Here is a 14,424-nt window from a genome sequence, read left to right on the forward strand (position 1 = left end):
CTTGGTTATGTTTGTAACATACATATACTGTATAAAACAATATATAAAACAACCGTTTTTGTTGTTTGTTGAACTCAAACAGCAGTCTGATGCTTGGCAGGCTCTCTGCAGTCTGTTCAGCGCAAATACAAGTTGCTTTGGACAAATGTGTCTGTCAAATGATGCCGTGTCATGTACAAATAATATATATCACATGGAAAAATAAGGACATTTCTGCATAACTTAGTTAACGTATACCTAGCAGTCAGAGGTGAATCTGGGTCTGGGAAATGCCCTGAAAGTCTTGAAAGATGTTCCGAATTTAAATAAGTTAAAAAAAATGTGGGTGACTCATCTGAAAAGATGTATTTGAATTCCAGATTGTTTCAAATTGAATCCAGCCGTGATGTTAGTCACCGCTGTTGTCTGGAGGTCGTCCCCTGGAACAAAGGCATGTTTTCCCCCAATTTTCCAGACTTATTGGTAACAACTCTGCCTGGACAGAAACTCTGAATGATGTAAGACTGACTTGGTGAATGAAATAAAACGTAGAGAGAAAGAGAGGCAGATGGATATGACCTTTGAGACTCTTTCTTGACGACATCTGGCCCGCATGTCTTTCCCAATAAAACCTTAATATTAATCCCTGCAGCATTTTAGGGCACTATTCAGGTACAGCCACTCAACAAAAAAACAGCAGAGTTCGTAAAAATCAGACCTACTTCCATCAGTAAATTTCCCCCTGGATATTTGCTGCGGGCGCACATAATTTTACTGATTTTCCGCTGTGATTGAGATGTCCTTCATTGCACATTAAAGAGCTCTAAGGGAGAGTGCCTTCAAATTCATAATCAAAATATCATATACCTATCCATCTGTTACCGCGGTTAAAGGTACAGTAGTTAAAACAGTCATTGTGTATACTTTTAATACAGCTGATATTAATCAAAAATCAAACTCAAGACCTTTTTAGTTTGGCTTTTAATTTACCTTTATGTATTCATTTATTGAGTTTTTATTTATACATTTAGTCCATTTCACTTGTTGGTATATCCTATTATTATTTTTATCACATGTATTTATTATTTTGCTTTGTGGCATCATCCTTTTATTTACATCTACTGTTTGGGTATGCTACTTAAATATTTTATTCATTTATTTATAGGTTTTATAGGGGGATTTTGGTTTTACTGTATGAAGCACTTTGTTTTACAGTTTTGTTTGTATGAAAACTGCTATACAAATAAAGTCTGACTGATTGATCGATTCATTCATTTACCAAATTGTACCATATTTTTAGATTAACCTCATACTATTTAGACAGCCCCTGGTTCCTTCATGTCTGTGCAGAAATCAGCAGAAATAACAGTAGAGGCTCCCATGAGATGGATGATTACAATCAACATCTTGTGCCTGTGCTCTAATTGTCCAATTTATATTGTCATAATTAAAAGCCATTTTATACACCAAAACTGGCATGAACAGTCCATGAGGTCATAAAGTTTGGGTGGTGCAAAGCAGAAACAAAATGCATATAATGACTCTCAGACTCTTGCAACTTTATGGACATGTAAAGTCCATTTTGGAGAACTTATTAACATATCTGAAGAGTCAGAGGCCAAAAAGCTCAATTTTTACTGAAAGAGTCAACAGCATTTTCCTGATCTGTAATCTTGCTGAAATTGTCTGCTCTTTTCTTTTGTTTTTAGTCATTACCCTCAACTTGACACGCAATTTGTGCATGAAATGTGCTATATAAATAAGGTTATTACTTCTAAATTAATGTTTCTTTTTCAGTGTCTACGTTTGTTTGATTTTCTACAGCATATTCTGTATAAAGGCACAAGTGTCTCACAAGCAACACACTGGCCTGGCCATTAGTCACTTCATACCTCTGTTTACTGGTCTCTACATCCTGTATGACTACTTACATACACTACATACATATCCTGTATATATACATCCTCAGGGACCAACAAACTACTACTGCTGCTGCTACTGCTACTTTACTATACAGTTATCATCATACTCTCATTTTTATTTTACTTTTTTATTCTTTTATAACACAGTCTTATATAGTTGCCTTGCATATTGCACTACATTGCACCTTATTTGTCATGTGAATGTTGCTTCAATCCTGCAAAATTGTGCATCATTTATTCTTTTTGTTTGGCAACAGGACCAGGAGAAACAAAATGTATTTCCTCCCATGTACTGCACTGCTCTGTGTACAAATGGATGACAACGAAGTCTCGATTATCTTAAAGCAACTGAGGTTCAGCAACTTCTTAAAGGATGCTTTGACATGTGGATGGAAGAAGCAAATGACCAATAGTGAAATTAATGGACGACCTGCTTGACCTCCTGAGCCACAGTGTTCCTTGAACCAGGTGCTGATTTATATTTCTGCCCGTGGGTGCTTAACTTAATGCAGTGCCTGAAAACAAACAATAACAACTCTTTAAAGCAAATTTTAAAGAGTTTTAAACATTTTTTTTAAACAGTTTTATTTTTGCCGCTGTACAAAAAACGAAATACGTGATGTGGCAGTCACTAAATTTTGTCTCAGGAGAGGCTAAAGCGGGAATAAACATCAGCAGGAAAAACAAAGCAGTAGTGGAAAGGTCAGGAGGTCACATAAGCACGACTCTGTACACACAACAAACAGCTCTGTCCACGGTCCTGACATTTTGGCATATCTATCCATAACACCTCTCCTGGCCCGACAGAAACAAAATATTTATCCATCAATCCTGACTGTATGCTGGAGCATGTGGGTGCTTCGGGGCCCGAGCACTCACAGAAACGGCGCCTATACCTTGAATCCTTCTTTATGAGGTGACGATAATGTACTGTTGACAAAAAAAGGCACAACTAAATGTCCCTTGATCTAAATCAAGTTTGAAGTCTTTGCAAGCACAGAATGACACTGTAAAAACATGACCTGAATCCACTGGCTGCATAGTTGGTAAAATAGCAACGAGGAAAATACACCAGTGAAATGACAGTTTGTATATGTGTGTGTGTCAACCATTTCATACCCTGTCCAAAGCGTCCGGTCTTATGAACTTCAGTGGCCCCTTGGTATCCCAGCATCCTACACACTACATCTCCGTCCTTTTTGTCCCACACGTCGTCACACACTGTCCCCCAGCGGCGTTCATGGAAAACCTCCACACGACCTTCATGAGGTCCTGACCCGTTCACCAGCCGTACCAGGGTCTCCTCCACTGTAATACACACAAGCATGCGTTAATATTATGATCTGAGTATGCAAATACAAATATTAACAGGCATTCATACACATTTGTTTCCAAAATTTAATGTATTTGCAGAAGTTGCAATGAAAGGTCTGTAGTAGGCAGCATCATGTTCCTTTAATGTGCCGTAATACTTTATTATTTGTCCCATTAAATGGGGAGTAGTTCATTCTGATAGCTGGAATAGGTTATTCTGTAAGGTACAGATATTGATTAAAATAGACCACAATCTGTATAAACGTAGTTATATGGGTAGTAAGTCATTCTGATAGTACGTCATTCTATAAGGTACAAATATCCAAAAGAATAGACCACGATCTGTATAAATGTAGTTAAATGGGTGGTAGGTCATTCTGATAGGTGGAGAAGGTCATTCTTTCAGGTAAAAAAATAGGGAAAAACCTTGTTTCGGCCATGACAGCCTCTGTTTTCAGTTTTTGTGTTGAAACTCAAAGCCCTTGATAATACCTGATTTTAACACAATGTACAAGGTACAAGGTAATTTTATTGTCATTTTTCTAAAGAAATGAAATTTAAGTTCATCCTAAATCCTGCTACATCCTTCGGCGTCGAAGGAGGAATTGAGGAGTTGTATACCAGGGTATTAAAAAAAAACTATGATTAATTAAAATAATGAAAGTATAATTAGTAATACAGAACATGTTAACTCAACTACAGGGTTATAGCCCCTTGCTCAAGAACATACCCACATTATAATCAGAATGAAGTGTGTGTCTGAGTGTGTGTTTGTGTTAGTAGAGTTGATCCGCCGTACATCTCGTATTCCTGAAACTATGCAGCAGCTGTACTTGTATAATTGACTTGATTTATCGCCTTTCAGAGTGCAGAGAAAATGAGAAAGAGGAGTAAACACACACACACACACACACACACACACACACACACACACACACACACACACACACACACACACACACACACACACAGAGCACAGCACAGCAACGCTATCCTCAGCATTAAAACGTGTGCTGACTGAGACTTGTTGACAAAGAGCTGGAGAGTACAGCCAGACACATTATCTCGACAGGATATTAGTCTCATCAGACCATCATAAATTTTAACTGTGTACCATTTAACTCTCATTAGACAGTGGGGTTCTCTGCACTCACTAGCCCATCATAATTTAATGCCTACCATAACATTATACTATCATATCTATTGCAGATATCTGTATCGTATTCTTTCAAAAAAAGCAAATTAAAACCAGAAATTTAGATGAACTTTTAACCTCCTCTTGCTCTCTTTTTAGACAAAACTAAATGAGACTGAGAGAAAAAAGCAACAAGTAGCAAATACTTAGTTTTCAACAAGGAATGAGTAATTGAATACTCAATTACCTAAAACAGATGTTAAAACTATTTGATCACTCGTCAGATGCAAAACAGTCCCTCTTTTTTACATTCCTATGACGTTGGGTAAAAACTGGAACACTCTCCTGGCATGAAGATGAATAAGTTTCACAGTCATTAATACTTCTAATAACTACTTTCCTAAAACTGGATACTTTTAAATGTCCTTGAATGAACCTCCTGGGTCACAACATAAAAATCTGCTCCAACAGCAGCAGTAAAAAAAATGTTTTGATGACTTGATGCATATTTTTGCTAAATGTTCTTGTATAGTTTATTCACCTACATTATTCCAGTTACTGAAAAAAATAAAAATAAATGAGCTGCTTGTTATATATTTTTTAAAAATGGGATTCATTCATCAATGTCTTCCTAAGATGTTTCTACAGCTTCTGTGGAGGGGTGGGGTGGAGACAATTTCCACAATACTGTAAGATATTAATAATTTACTTTAAACGCTGCATCATAACTTTTTGTCCTGTTTGTCCGAACCACCAGTGATATTTTCTCACACAATAAATCACTGATTATTAGATGGCATGGTATAACTTGAACTTAAGTGTTAGTGTAGTGTTTATTTTAAAAGGTCACAATGCTTTTTTAAAAATGAAATAATAAAAAAATATTATAGATGTCAAAAATATTTTTAGAATATAAATCACATAGTATAATACAACTATAGAATTTAGAATATTAGCAGCACAACCCCATGTTGAAAGAACAGAGCATATTTATCGTGGGCTAGCAAACAATAACGCAAATGCTGAACCATTCCTGCTAAAGAGCTTAATGGCTGAAAAAATAATCTTATCCAATATCAGCAAATGAATTTGTTTTGATCTCACACTCTCTTGACTTTAGTCGTCTGCTTGTTTTTGTCACTTTCGTTTCTCTTCTTGTGCACTTATCTGAACTGCCAATCAGAGTGATTTCACTCACAGACCCAAACCATAATCTTTTCCCTAAACCTTATCAAAAAGCTAGTGTCAAGTAAGATCAGGTAAAGTCAAGTAAGATCAGGTAAAGTCAGGTAAGGTAAGGTAAGGTATATTTTATTGTCCCACAGGGAAATTTGTGTTGGAATAAAAACTGCTGCATCATGCAACAGAGACACAAACATGTCATATATACATTTTCCTTGACGTGCCAAAAGTCATAAATAACTTGTAAATTCCACCCAGGAATCAATAAAGTTGCATCATTGTTCAAAAATAATACCTTAAAATGTATTTGTTGGTTATATTTAGTTATTAATCTGAATCTGCAAAGTAATTAGCGACTAAATGTATCATGATAAATGTACAATATTTCCCCGAATTGTAGCAGTGTAGAAGCATCAGGTCAACTATTAGAAAATAGATATTCTCAAGTTAATTTCAAGTACCTTATAACTGTATGTAGTGTGACTGAGTAAATGTACATAGTTATTTTCACCATTGTATATATAATTGCTGTGTTATGAGTTTGTTGGTGAGAGGTCTATTTGAGTTGTCTATAAACTTAAAGAGCCAAGAATATTTATATCCTGAAAAACTATAAAGTATGTAATACTGTATAATATAGATAACCAAACAAACTGTATCAAATCTACTGTATCACATATGTAATAAAAGACCGATAGCAGTCCATATTGTTCTAATCTTAGTGTTCACATGTAGGAATACCCCTGAGACATAACATCCACATTCATTCATCTTTTTTTTTCTCATTCCTCCTCCTGTAAAGTGCCTGAGGCGCCTCACTGTGCAAATGGGAGAATCTGGGGAGAAGAGGAGGAGGAGGAGGAAGAGGAGAAAGGTTCTGGATGGAGGCAGCACGTGTAGCCTTCAGTCCTCAGAAGTAATGAGAACCATACATGCAAACTTCACCGGACATTCATATCTCTGACATGAAGAGCTGGACTGCAACTTGATGGAGTTGTGATGAATTATGTTAATCTGGTGGAGGTGAAATTTATTTATTTTGAACAAAATTCTGGTGGAAATCAGGCAGATGCATGACCAGAATGTTAATTAATTTGTTGGACAACACTGCAACTTCTCAACCTGAGAGACAATTACTTCTGTTCTGCTGTTTATTTTTTCAGAATAAGAATCACATGTTCCTTTACCTTCACAGGCTGATAAATCCTCTCAAAAATAAATGCATGACGTCCAAGCAAAAACAACAACATTAATGTGGCCTAACTGCAGTGAACACAATTTACTAAAAGCCTTTACTAAACCTTACAGCAGTTATCCAGTCCTTTTACGAGTATTTAAAGCGTTCAAAAGGTGGTTTCTCTGGTTTTAATCTTTCCAAACCAAAAACACTTGAGCAAAAGTGTAGCCATAGGAATGGATTAGACAGTGCTGCTAACTATGCAGCTTACTAATTTTTTGTCTCCTTAATGTGTCATTTTAAGAGGATATTGAGCGGAGGACCCTGGGAGTGTATATACACTCACAGTCACATGCTGAATGATTATTAATTTTTTTTTGGCCTTTCCAAACAACACACTAAAGGACCCATTATTTCAAAAATAATATTATAAATTCTAAGCTGCAGATCTGCCTCCATTATCCTTTAAAGCCTAACAAGCTTAGCAACAGTAGCTAAGGGCAACACATAATTTAGTGTTATTCAATCTTGTTTCCAAAGTGTCTTTAAATATAATGAAATATGAAAATGTTAAAACCACGAATTTCAATTTTTGGACCAAAATCTGAGAAATAAATTTAGCTGTTATTTCTGTGGTGAACAGTAAGCCTAAAAAAGCTGAATTCAACTTATAACTACGACATTATGTAGTAAATTACTTTTCCTGAGTCCAGAAGCTTTTTCACAACGACACACATGAGAGAGATCAAAACAAACACTTCTTTAAGGAATTATACAAAAAGTCAAGGACCTCTAGGTCTCTAACTCATCCTGTCCCTCCACAGTCTGACAGTTCTCATGTTCACGTTGGACAGCCAACAAAATGTTTCACCATAAACTCACTAATTTAGACAAAATGTGACATTTCATAACAAGCCGTGTCCCCTTCTCTGTGTATGACATATAATGACTGTTTTTTTGAGGGAAAACTAGACGAGAAACCGCCAAGTGTTGGTGGTCGTCCAAGTGGTTCAAGCCTCAGAGGCCGGGGGGAGCTACAGCACCAGACTGTCAATACCTGAAGAAGGCCAGAACACAGAGTGATCGCGTATTACTAATGTTTATTTGGCAGGCAGGAAGGAGTCTGGACTGGACACGACTGAGTGGCTTTAGGACAACAGCTAACTGGCTCCATCTGTTCAGAAAACGTTCTCCTTGAATCTCAGATGTTATTGTCCTTCAACATTGTTTTCTTCTGGTTCCTTTTGTGTTTTCTTCTTTTGACTCCTCTTGCTGTTTACTGTAATTTGTTTGATACTAAATTGATTTTCTTGGCCAGTGTACATTCACACGCAAAATTTGGCGACCATATGGGTGAATTTTGAAATTGGTTTGTGCCTTTCATGTGGTCTTTGTTTTTGAATTCTCAAGCAATGGTTTGACATTTTTGGAAATACCCTTATTTGCTTTTCAGGAAACAAAAGGAAACAATAAAATGAAAAGCATTTAAAAACCTGTTTTGTTTTAACCACTTTGATACTTGTAAAATTTGAAAAGCCATGGTTTTAAAATCTACTTTCAAAAGCTTGAAAAGCTCTAAATGGTTTACAATGATATGACTGATTATACTTGATGCAGTGTGTCTGAATAACAAGCTATTCAGTAAGTAATGACAATTACAGTGTTAGTCAATGAGGGACTTTTGAGCTGAATTCTACTGTGAAATGTTAAAGAAACTGAACCTTTAAGACATGTGCTTACTACCTTTCTTGTTGAGAATCAGATGGAAAGATGGATACCACTGTCATTTCTGATGCGACATGAGTGACTGCAGCGACATAATAAGTTTGATTGTCTTGCTTAAGAATCCAAAGTCTTAACTGGCTGTGACCAACATGCGGCATAGTATGATGTTGTACACTATTTGTAGTAAATATAAGTATATAGGTATACGTTTTGTCAGATATCCCATTTCTATAGAGTGCCTCAGGGATAACATTTTTCTGCAGACAAACCCGAAAGCTAACATTGTCCTGGTCCCCTTGTCAAAAAGCCTGTAGGATTTTTTTTAATTTTGGATTTTTGCAGAAAATAACCTCTGTGGCAAACTAAAGTTTATGATCATTACATGTTTTAGCAAGATAATCTTCACAAAAGCACACCCCTTTCAGGATTTTTTAAAAGCCTAAGCACAATCGCCAGAAGTAAGGTTAAAACGAACTATACAGTCGCATTGCTACCAAATGAGGCTGTAGAGCCGCGTTTGGCGCAGTTCGGCTTGGTGACGTTCTATAGTCTCATTTAGCCACTTGTTTGAGACTGTCTTTGTTTAAACACATAAAAGTTTCAAAGTCTTTTAAACTTGTGGTAACCACAGACCTTTTTTCAAGCTTCTAACCAAAAACCTATTCAAAAAACCCATTGACTTTGATACGAGGGAGCCGCAGGTGTTAGAAAATGCTAATTAATTACAGGGTTTTAAGACTCATTACTGGGGTTCTCTATTTTGTTCCTGTTTCTTGCACTAAAAGCTACAAAAACCTAAATAAAAATGCAGTGAGAGCTGAATGTCACGGGTAAGAATCCCCCCACAAAATTTTGCTGCTCACAATAGTCTTTTCTTTGAGATATATATTGTGTTCTTACCTGGATATTACTAAATTCTGATGTGTTTCTGCTAACCCGTCCCACTTAGGAAAAATAAGGAGCAAAAGGATAAATCAGCAGGAGTTCTTTTGCTGTGCTCATAGGCTTCTCAAAGGTTTCTCAACTCTGAGAACAGATTAAACACACAGAGTTGAGATTTGTTCAAGTTTTCTTCTGGACCTTACTGTTATTTAAAGAGGTGATTATTTTAGACATATAATGCTTACAGTGAGAGAGGAAAAAGATCATTTCAAGATCCTAAATAAGGATGGGCTGTTACATTTCTCAGGTGTTGAATTTAAGAGAAAATGGTAACAATCTCATATCAATGTTTTATTAAGCTTAGTTATGTTAGAAAGAGGCTGGACAAATACCAGATCTTAATTTGAATTTTCCTTTCATCTTTGTGTGCGATGCTCAGCGGGTTTACTAGCTAGCTAGCTTGTTTAACAAAGTGGAGATGGTGATATGTAGTATGGTAGCTACAACAATGATATTTACACCTGTGATAGTAGCCTATTGTTGTGAATATAAATATAAGTGCAGATGTGTTCTCTAGTTTGTTACAATTGGCAACTGATATCAGCATCCCTAACTCCATTGTTTGCTGACAGCTTGTCACAGTTGGTAACCGTTTTAGCAATTGGTGGCAAAATATTACAATAAAATATAATAAACACAATAGTATTGCCTGTCAGAGTTGCACAGAGTTAATAATTTAGTATGCCGTAATGTTGGACTTCTGAAATAGTACCTGTTTAGATGATTAGATGTTTAGTTGTATATTTAACACAAATGGTGTGGACAGGCAGTGTATAATTTACTCAATGCAGTGCGATAGTCAGATGCTCGCTCGCTATTAGGATCTGGTGTCAGGCTTCAGCCAATGATTGGTTAGCTTAGCTTAGCATAAAGACTGAAAGCAAGTAAAAACAGCTAGCCTGGCTACACCCATTGGCGAAAATATCTGCCTGCCAACACCTCTAAAGCTCACTAAAATTAACATCCCGTAGAAGACAATGAAAGGGGAATCTGGGTCTGATTTTGCAGATAAAATAAAGGGTTGACTCACCTCACTGTTTTAAAGTGTTCTCAGCATGAGCAACTGTGCATGTGTGTTTGTTTAACCATGTGTGCATGAAATTAGAAATGAATCAAACTGAACTAAACAACACAGTAGGGGAGCTGGGTTGTTCTGTTCCAGATAACAGATGATTGGATTCATCAAATAAAAAGTGAACATAAATAATAAAAACAGAATACGTACAATAGGGTTTTTTTTTAATACACATGAGAACTTAAGAGTAGAAAGTAAATAAAGTATTGATTTATCTCAGATTTTGCTCCTCAATTTTGATGCTGGAGGACACTAAGTAGCTATTTCAGCTTTGCGTCACAAAGAATAACGCATGGTGTTTTTCTGAAACTGTAATCATTTATCTTTGGAAGCCTGTGACTGTGCCGGTCCGCTGAAAAAAACAGCCTGTCAAATGTTAAACCCACAACACTAAAAGTCGGACCCTTGAGATCAGCTCTTGAGGTAAAAGCTGTGTGTGTGTGTGTGTGGCTGTGTGTGAGCATCACCTCCAATCTCTCTTGTAATCTGTCAACTGTCAAGTAAAAATTACACAAAATTCCCCCCAAATGAAAAATTAGGTGTCCAGTTACAAGTTACAGTTTCTGTACATACACCTGGGAAAATGTCTTTCAGGAGGAATATCAAGCAAACTGCTGGACTTTAGCGTCGGAGCTAATGTTGAACATATTTCATGCCTTAAGCCTAAAAATCAATACTTGGTGAGATTGTAGTATTTCTATCGGTCTCTTTAATGTCTCCGTTGAGACAAGTACCATGGACACACTTCTGTGAATAGGTTCAAATGTGTTCATCTGCTCTAACATAAGAAGCCGTCATTAGCATGTTCAGCAAAGTAGATCAAACCTACAGGAGTACGTCCAGGCCACATTAAAGGGATAGTTCAGGATTTTTGAAGCGGGGGTGTATGAGATACATATGTATAGTCAGTGTATTAGATACAGTAACTGAAGGTCGGCGAGCTCCCGGTTTGCATGAGCAGACGGGACGCGCATCCCTAAACTCAACATTATCCCGCTGTATCGAGCGGTTAATATCAAAATGTTGTCAGCCACTTTAAAAAATGTCTACCTAAAAAATACAGTATCAGTCTAAGTGGATGCTATATTGAGATTGTTTTCAGCTGGAAGTTTCTTTCTTCACTTTTGCTTTGATTTTAACTGTGTTTCTGGTGATTTAAGCGACATCATTGTCAATTATTAAATTCATCAATATCAAGAAAATAGCTCTGTCTCCCTTCATCTGTCTCCTAGATGGCACTGTGGATGGCCGCCTCGGTACTTCCTATACATTGACTAACCGGTGTCAAATTTGCCCAATAAGCTGATTCAGAATCTGATTCTGACAAATGACTACAATCTGGAGCTGATTTCCTCTTTTACCCAGAAATATTCCCTATTGTGCTGCTGAAGTCTTCAAAAGAGCCAAAGATTCTTATCCTTTCAGTGACATAACGTCCTGTATGGCAGGTTAATTTTGTGTTAACACCCAACATGTGTGGACAAAATTTTCCCACAGACAAAACTTTTATGGTCTTGGGTCACTCTGGTGCTCACTCTGGTAAGTGATCATAAAGGCATGCACTCTATGCTTTGAAGCGTAAAAAGATCCAAGTTATGCTTCAAACAATAAGTCAGCCATGTGAGGTTTGTGACAAGAAAAGTGCATGGTGCTGTGATTAGATATTTCTGACAGCAAGCAGCATGTGGTCTTAGTCTGCCGCTCTTTCTCTCAAACCTCAAAGATCCGTGTCTTGTAAATGATGTGAGGAAAGAACGGATCTTTGACGGTTCTTCAACGGTCAGAAACAGCCTTCAGATGCTCGAGGGTCTGAGTTTATTTGATGTGCACAGCCCCACATCACTCATCACATGGAGAAACACCATACTGATGCAACAGAGAAAGAATAACATATGTAGCAAAAAAATTAAATGTCTGTGGTTTTGGGGGTCATTAATGTTTTTTCTTTCTACCTGAACCCAGATTGGTGGTTTTGTTTGAGGTCTCAACTTACACTCACAGGACACATGCACATGCATAATGGTTTTCAAGTCCTTTTGATGTACACTAAGCCATGTGGTCCTTCACCGTGCGTCGGAAACCATGAGATTACGCTGAAAGGAAAAGCAGATTGACTAAACTTCCCACAGCTCTTCGCACAGGACATCAGGTGTGGCAGTCATGTATATGAGGCCCATAAAGTCATCAGCTCGTAAAGTTTTGTTCTTTATTGCCAAGTATGGATCATATGCATTGATATATGTGCCTCTTTTACAGCAGCGTAAGTCTACTGCGACTGGCCTGCATTTCACTTAATCATAACTACATTTTAACAGTAGATTATTTCTGTGTTTTATCTATACTAAACTGTTTTATTTGTATTCTTTTCATTTGTAGTCTCTTTTTTAGACGTTTATTTTTTGCCAAATCACAGTAATTTCAGTAAAGATTTTCTGTTCTAAGGTTTGGGATCTCTTATCAAATGATAAATGATTAAATGTAATCAGTCAACAATGTCTGCATGTAGCTGGCCTTTCCCCTGGTCCTTGTTTGTGCCTAAACACCAGGGAAGGCGTAGGGTACACCCTGGACAGGTTGCCAGACTATTACAAGGCTGACAACATAAATGAAATGAATCTTGGAAATTCTTAAGTGTGATTATTAAATGTTCATCCAGTGCCCACAGAAAGTTGTGAACGGTCTTAAAACCGGAGCAAACACTTCAGACTCGTATTTTTCAAAGGAGATATCTGTGCCTGTTAATGTTACTGACTTATAGTCTATTAAAGCAGCATGAGAACAGAAACATTTCTACCGCTGTTCCTATAAAACGTTTTAGTGGGAGAAGATGATAGTGGAAAAAACATAAAACAGTGTCACTGGAATTGAAACAGAAGTTTAGTATCCCACTAATTAGTGGGAATATTACTGTAACATGAGTTGTTTCGACATGGTCTTCCGCATTATAATCTATAAAACACTTAATTTCACAGCTGAATCTTTTAGCAGACCTCTTTGCTGTTGTACCACATTGAATTAACTGTACACTGCTCTGTCTGTATGCATGTGTGGTTCAGCTTGAAGCAGCACAATAATGAAGTCACTCAACCATAAGAGAGATTTGGGATTCCTTACAGGATGTTACTGTTTTGGGGAATTTGACAGTGACAATTTCTTTCCTACTTTGCAGTGTTTTTTTTGTTACTGAGCTTGTTCAACTAGAACAATCAACAGTATGCTGTATATTAGAATCTAATGGTAGAAATAGCAAAATTAACATGCTTTTATGTTCAAAAACACTGTTTTCTTCATACTGTTTGGGCTGGAACACCTGAATTCACCCTCTGTCTGAAGTCCTGAATTTTAGCACCTGTCTCTTTAAATCCCCCTACTGGAAAAGCCCAGTGTACTCTAAATGCCCAGCATTTGCTGGCCTTTTGTATCTTTGCCTCTCTGCGCCATCATTGCAGCCGATGAATGACTGTAATGGTGCATAGTGGCACTTTCTACCAGGAAAAACCTCCAATAAAAGCTTTTGAACACAAATCTCCAAAACCAGACATGTTCCAGCAGTAATATGCTCCCAAAAGAGGGAAAAATTAACAACATCTGCAATTAAGATTATATCTTTTCCTGACGTTTGCATGTAGCCGTCTCTTACCTGTTTTCTCTCCTCGGTCTCCTCGATCACCCTTCTCCCCCTTGAACCCTCTATCTCCTCGATCACCTGAGGACAAACCAGAGAAACAAACTGAAAATCATAGAGACTTTATAGGAGTAAAAAATAAAATCAGAACTGGTAAAATATAACTCTATTATAATATAAATCTTACAGAGGCATTAAACCTGACCTTACATTACTGTAGATGATTTCTAGACTCCTCACAATCAGGTATTGCAGCAAAAAAATCCCCCGCAGCCCAAAGAGCATTTTCCCCATAGGTCACCATTGTAAAACACGTCTATAAAACTGTTAACAGGACACCTCGAACTT

General features: G+C 37.1%; 1 protein-coding gene across 3 annotated transcripts in view; it reads right to left on the reverse strand.

Moving 5' to 3' along the window:
- The window catches only part of scara5 (scavenger receptor class A, member 5 (putative)), a 101,129-nt gene that overhangs the window by 12,676 nt on the left and 74,029 nt on the right, over positions 1 to 14,424 (reverse strand). For all 3 annotated transcript variants that reach the window (XM_088089257.1, XM_042503559.2, XM_042503560.2), the window contains exons 10-11: positions 14,092 to 14,157; positions 3,021 to 3,209 (exon numbers count right to left, since the gene is read on the reverse strand). In XM_088089257.1, the coding sequence (XP_087945383.1) occupies positions 3,021 to 3,209; positions 14,092 to 14,157 (255 nt within the window). The remainder of the gene's footprint in view (positions 1 to 3,020; positions 3,210 to 14,091; positions 14,158 to 14,424) is intronic.

Source organism: Plectropomus leopardus, chromosome 16 (genome assembly GCF_026936395.1).
Source record: "Plectropomus leopardus strain MGB_pleo_1.0 chromosome 16, ASM2693639v1, whole genome shotgun sequence".
In the NCBI taxonomy this organism is placed as follows: Eukaryota; Metazoa; Chordata; class Actinopteri; order Perciformes; family Serranidae; genus Plectropomus; species Plectropomus leopardus.